This window comes from Corylus avellana, chromosome 10, assembly GCF_965113065.1.
Source record: "Corylus avellana chromosome 10, dhCorAvel1.hap1.2, whole genome shotgun sequence".
Classification (NCBI taxonomy): Eukaryota; Viridiplantae; Streptophyta; class Magnoliopsida; order Fagales; family Betulaceae; genus Corylus; species Corylus avellana.
The window spans coordinates 16466620-16472465 of record NC_142499.1 but is presented as its reverse complement, the minus strand read 5'-3'; the positions used below and the strand labels follow the sequence as shown (position 1 = coordinate 16472465).

Genomic DNA, 5846 nt, shown 5'->3' with positions numbered 1-5846 from the left:
TTAGCGGGTACCTTCCCTGCCCCGCCCGCCCCACAATTTTACCCTAAACCCTAAAAACCCATCATATTTTCATGCTTTTTCCTTCTTTTTTCTTTCTTTCTTCTCTTACTCTTTCTGCTACGCTTCCTTTTTTTTCTTCTTTTTCTTTCTTCCTCTTTATTTCTTCCCTTTCTTTCTTCCTCTTTCTTCTCTTTCTTTTCTTTCTTCATTTTATTTCTTCAGCTTCTTTCTTCTTTCTTCCTTGCGCCAATCAGCAATCATCCACGACGTCAGTTTCAGCCTCACCTCAACGGGTACTTGCATTACCCGCAAAACCCGCCCTGCCCCACAAAACTCAAGACCCGCAGATCATATTCTCTACAACCGGGTTTTGATATGGTTTTTAATACTTGTACTATGTGGGTTGGGTAGTTGAAATAGGCAATACTCGCCCCGATTCGATCTGTGCCCACCTTTACTCTTACTAAATAAAAGAATAATTATTCATAGGACTAGCCATTCAATTTTATGAGTATATTTCGCAAACCCGACGGGCTTAATGAAATATGAGTAACTAGAGCTGAGCTAACTATTATCAACCATATTTATACCTTTAACTGTTTTTCCTTTACAACAGAGAGCATGTCTTCCTCCTTTTTCAGCATTTCAAGCAAACCATATCAATAAATTAAGATCCTCTTTAGTTCATTTTTTTTTTTAAAAAGTGAAAAGATAAAAATACCTCTTTATTATAATTAATTTGATACTCTCCAATTTCATCTTTCCCATATTAATACCTTCAGTTCCATATTAATGGATTTAGTTCTGTTATCTAGTGCTGAATCTTACATGGCGCCCGAGACAGGGTGGTGAGGCATCTTGTAGTTTCCTTGGAAACTGAGAAATTTTGGACCTTTTCTCGTGGGGCAATGAAAAAATTATTAAAAAAAGAAAAAAAAGAAATTTAATGTAATTCAGCAAAAATGCTGACGCGGAACTGACGATGTTAAAAACTGGCAAAAAAAAAAAAAAAAAGAGGAAGGATCTATCACACAATTTCGATAAACTTATCCGGTTAAAATTAAAAAACAAACAAAACATTGAAGATATTATCTGCTTGACTCATGAACTTATCTTTAAAAAAATACATTAATATTTGGTTAGCTACACCTTTTAGAATATATTAATATCTCGTCTTTGAGTGATGATAGGGATAACACGAGAGTCTTGCACGCCTGTATTTTTTATTATTAAAATAATATATTTTAATATTTTAATTATTAAAAATAAAAATTAAAAAATATTAAAAATTATTGGCGTGCTGCAAGCCCGTGTTCTCTTTCTCATTCCTTATATAAAACAAGTTTTTTTTTTTTTTTTTTTTTGTCCCTTATATAAAACAGACAATAGTTCTCAAGAGGTAACTCAATCGGCTGGGACCACACTTAATGAAGTGGAGGTCACAAGTTCGAATCCCCCTCCCTCTCTTGTGTGGACGTGTCAAAAAAAAAAAAAAAAAACACAGACAATAAATGACATCGTAAATAAAACTGACGAATATTAAATATTTTAGTCATTTTGGGTAGACGACAACGACCTAAAATGCCGTGTTTTTTAGTGGCGGATCTCTTGAAACTACAAAGACGACAACTAGAACTATAACAAAGAACACACGTCACTCTAAATAAAAAAATATAAATAATAAAAACTAAAACATTAAATTTATTTATTTATTTTTTAATAAATATGAGAATGCTTTGTGGATGCCGAGTGCAGCTGTTTGTTGATATAGACAGAAGACAGTGAAGGTATACCTGCTTAGTGATTTCATCCATCTCTTTCTGTCTCTGTCGTCTCTCATGTCTACAAGATACACACCAATGGCAATGGCGAACAACCAGTACCAGAAGCCTCACGCCGTCATCTTTCCCCTCCCTCTTCAAGGCCATGTAATCCCCTCCGTCCGTCTAGCCTTGAAGCTTGCATCAAACGGCTTCACCATCACCTTCGTCAACACTCTATCAATTCACCACCGTATCAGAAAATCCCAGCCCAGTAGCGCTGACAATAACATCTTCACCGGAGCAGCTAAATCTGGTCTGGACATACGTTACATGACCATCAGCGATGGTTTTCCACTTGGGTTCGACCGTTCCCTCAACCATGACCAGTTCATGGAGGGTCTTTTACATGTCTTCTCGTCCCACGTCGATGAGCTTGTCGGAAAAGTGGTTCACTGCGACCCTCCGGTCACTTGCTTGATTGCAGACACTTTTTTCGTTTGGTCATCAATGATTGCCGACAAGTACAACCTCGTTAATGTTTCTTTCTGGACTCAACCAGCTTTGGTTCTTACTCTCTGCTATCACTTGGACCTCCTTAGACAAAATGGTCACTTTGCTTCTCAAGGTACTACTTAATTAACCTCTTTTCTGATTTTTTATAGGTATTTATCCTTTTTAAATCACTGTTTTTTATATAATTTAATTAATATTTTAACACTCAAGCTAAGCATAATACACAAAGAAAATAATTTGTATTAATATTTTGCTCATATATATATATATATATATATATATTTGAGAAATGTTTGGCTTCACTAAAAAGTTCATCTTTTAGCCATTTTAATCATAAGTGGCATTTTCCATTTTAAAATTAATAGATTTTAAACAATAAATTAATACATTTCTGGATAATGGGCCATGCCACCTAAGATTAAAATTAGGGGTGAAATAGCGGTTGCGGTTAGCGGTTAGTGGCTAAAACCGCTAACCGCAACCGCCTAGGCGGTTAGTAAATTTTACTAACCGCCTCCGCTAACCGGGTAGTGGTTAACCGCTTTGGAATAACCGCTTTTTTTCTAACCGCTTTTTTGAGTTTTTTTTGGGCTTTTTTCTTTGGACCGATTTTGGGCCGGTTTTGGGCTTACTTTAAACTTTTTTTTTTTTTTTTTTTCCCTTTTCATGGCCATTTTAGCATTAAAAATTGCTATATACCAAAATATTGTTGGCCACCTTCTACAAATCTACACATCATATAATATACAAATAAAATTATAACAAAATCATCACTTCACTTATAGTCTTATACATAAACTCACAAGCAAGTTCATAAATTCAGAAGCAAGTTCATAAACTCACACATAGAAATAAAATAAAACACAAACAAATTTATAAACTCACAAGCAACAAAAAAACCAACATATATGGTTAAACTTGAAGCTTGAGGCCCATTTCAATCAACCAAAAAAAGTTCATAAACTCACAACTTATTGTTATTATATATATATATATATATATATATATATATAATATAATATAAATATATATTATATTTAAAAAAAAGCGGTTAGCGGATTTTCAAAACCCACTAACCGCTAACCGCAACCGCCTAGGCGGTTAGCGGTTTTTACTAACCGCTTTCAAGGCGGTTAGGCGGTTAGCGGTTAACGGTTATAGCGGTTAGCGGTTAGCGGTTGCGGTTAGGCGGTTTTAAATTTCACCCCTAGCCAAAAGATGGACTTTTTAATGAAACTAAGCATTTCTCATATTTTTTTTTTCTTCATATCATCTTGCAAATCAACTATTAGATTTGTGGACTGTACATAAGTTAATAGTGGACCCCACAAATCTACTGGTTGATTTATTGAATTTATAAGAGAATATATGAAAAATATGGGCAAATTATTGATACCAATCATTTCTCATACACAAAATATTTAAGTGAAATGTGATGAATTAATAATTATCGAGTCAAAATTCGAATTCATTCTATGTTAAAATAAACTAAAGAATCAAATGTTTGAATATAATTCTATATTTATGTGTGTTGTAACTATGCATTAGAGCACTCACAATGGCTTAATCATTTCTTACTTTTATCTAAAATAGATAAGCGAAATACTAAAAAATCATACACATCAGATTATGCATCTCAAATGCAAAATACATTTTTGTTGTATTTGTGAATAGTGCACCGCTACATGTAGCGGGCACTATTCACATATACATCTCATTAATATACTATTTCTCTCCCCACATCTCCCTTTTACCAAAATTTTCTCATACTATTTCTCTCTCAACAACTATTTTTTTTTTTTTTCTCAAAAGTTGAAAAATAGGATCTTTAATTAGGAAAAATACCATCCTTATAAAAAAAGAAGAATAAATAAAATTTAAATGATCTAGATAAAAAAAAAAAAAAAAAAAGATACTCGGATGTATGGTTTCCTTTAAAACTCATTAGCTAAACTATATAAAGTTGATTTTGATTAGCCATTTTGCATAAAAATATACATAAACCACTATGAATGCTCTTAAAAGGCTCATTTATAATTGAATAAGGTTAGTTAAAATAGGTAATACAATCGGAGAATAAACGAAAAATATTACATAATAAAATCAATATATATATATATATATATATATATATATATATATATATATATGCAATTTTGACAAGAAAATAAGTCAGTCAAATCTACATTTTTTTTTTTTTGGTAATTTTACTTTTTAATATGATTACTAGATAATCGTAAGGATACCATCGACTACATACCTGGTGTGAGGGCCATCGAACCAAAGGACGTGATATATTTTCTTCAAGCAACAGCCGATAACGTATCGAAGGTGGCGCACCGTATCGCATACAAGGCATTTGATGATGTAAAAAGAGCGGACTTTATTGTTTGTAACACTGTCCAAGAGCTTGAATCCGAGACCATCTTAGCCTTGCAACAAAAGCAGCCAATATATGCAATCGGACCTGTTTTCCCAATTGGGTTAGCCACGACCGTTGTGCCTACTAGCCTTTGGTCCGAGTCGGACTGCACCCAGTGGCTCCACACCAGGTCACATGGATCAGCGTTGTACATCTCGTTTGGTAGTTGTGCTCATGTTAGTAAACAAGATGTTGTAGAGATAGCCTATGGGGTTGTACTTAGTGGAGTGAGCTTTATTTGGGTGCTTCGCCCTGACGTTGTGAAATCTGATGAAGCTGATTTTCTGCCCACTGGATTTGAAGATGAGATCAAAGGTAAAGGGTTGATCGTTCCATGGTGCCATCAAATGGCTGTGATCTCACACCCAACAATCGGAGGGTTCTTAAGTCACTGTGGATGGAATTCAATATTAGAAAGCATATGTTGTGGTGTTCCATTGCTGTGTTTTCCTTTGCAGAGTGATCAATTCACTAATAGAAAATTGGTGGTGGATGATTGGAGGATCGGACTTAATCTTTGTGACAAGAAGCCAATCACACGGCAGGAAGTTGCAGACAAAATTAAAGGTCTTATGAATGGAGATCAATTGGGCGATGAATTGAGGAAGAATATGAAGGAGTTCAAAAGGATAGTAGAGAATGCATTGAGCATCGATGGATCATCTGAAAAGAATTTCAATCAATTCATCAATGACCTGAAATTGAATTTACAAAGAAAGTCGGGGTGACACGAGGGAACGTACACAACCATCCATTTTCTTGCGGTTGCGGCCTATGTGGGTTGTTCTTTCTCTTGGTATTGTTTGTACAAATTTGTCGAAATTAATTATGTTGTCCCTATTGAGGAATAATCTCATATTGCCTGTAAACAAGACTTTGGGAATGTTTATAAAGAATGTCAATCCTCTCCTATAGAACTGGTTTTGTGAGATGAGTTAGGCCCACGAATTTTTTCATGGTATCAAGAGCCTACCACAGGATGAATGGGACCCACACTACTTACCACGTGACAAGGACCAAGAAAAATACAGGCCTGTACATGATCAATGGTGTTGGAGAATAATCTCACATTGCTTGTGGACAAGACTTTGGACATGTTTATAAGGAATGGACAATCCTCTTCTATAGAACTGGTTTTATAAGATGAG

At 34.7% G+C, this 5846-nt stretch overlaps 1 protein-coding gene across 1 annotated transcript; it reads left to right on the top strand.

Moving 5' to 3' along the window:
• The first annotated feature begins 1745 nt into the window (after positions 1 to 1745).
• Positions 1746 to 5533, top strand: LOC132192371 (UDP-glycosyltransferase 86A1). The gene is made up of 2 exons (XM_059607689.2): positions 1746 to 2388; positions 4507 to 5533. The coding sequence occupies exons 1-2, from the start codon at positions 1839 to 1841 to the stop codon at positions 5424 to 5426; spliced, it is 1470 nt and encodes a 489-aa protein (XP_059463672.2). The 5' UTR covers positions 1746 to 1838; the 3' UTR covers positions 5427 to 5533.
• The last annotated feature ends 313 nt before the right edge of the window (positions 5534 to 5846 follow it).

What these genes read in the sequence shown, in the direction of transcription:
- LOC132192371 (XM_059607689.2), top strand. Translation starts at nt 1,839, where the DNA reads ATGTCTACAAGATACACACCAATGGCAATGGCGAACAACCAGTACCAG. An exon ending in TGGTCACTTTGCTTCTCAAG is followed by an intron (nt 2,389 to 4,506) that starts GTACTACTTAAT and finishes TATGATTACTAG; the next exon opens with ATAATCGTAAGGATACCATC.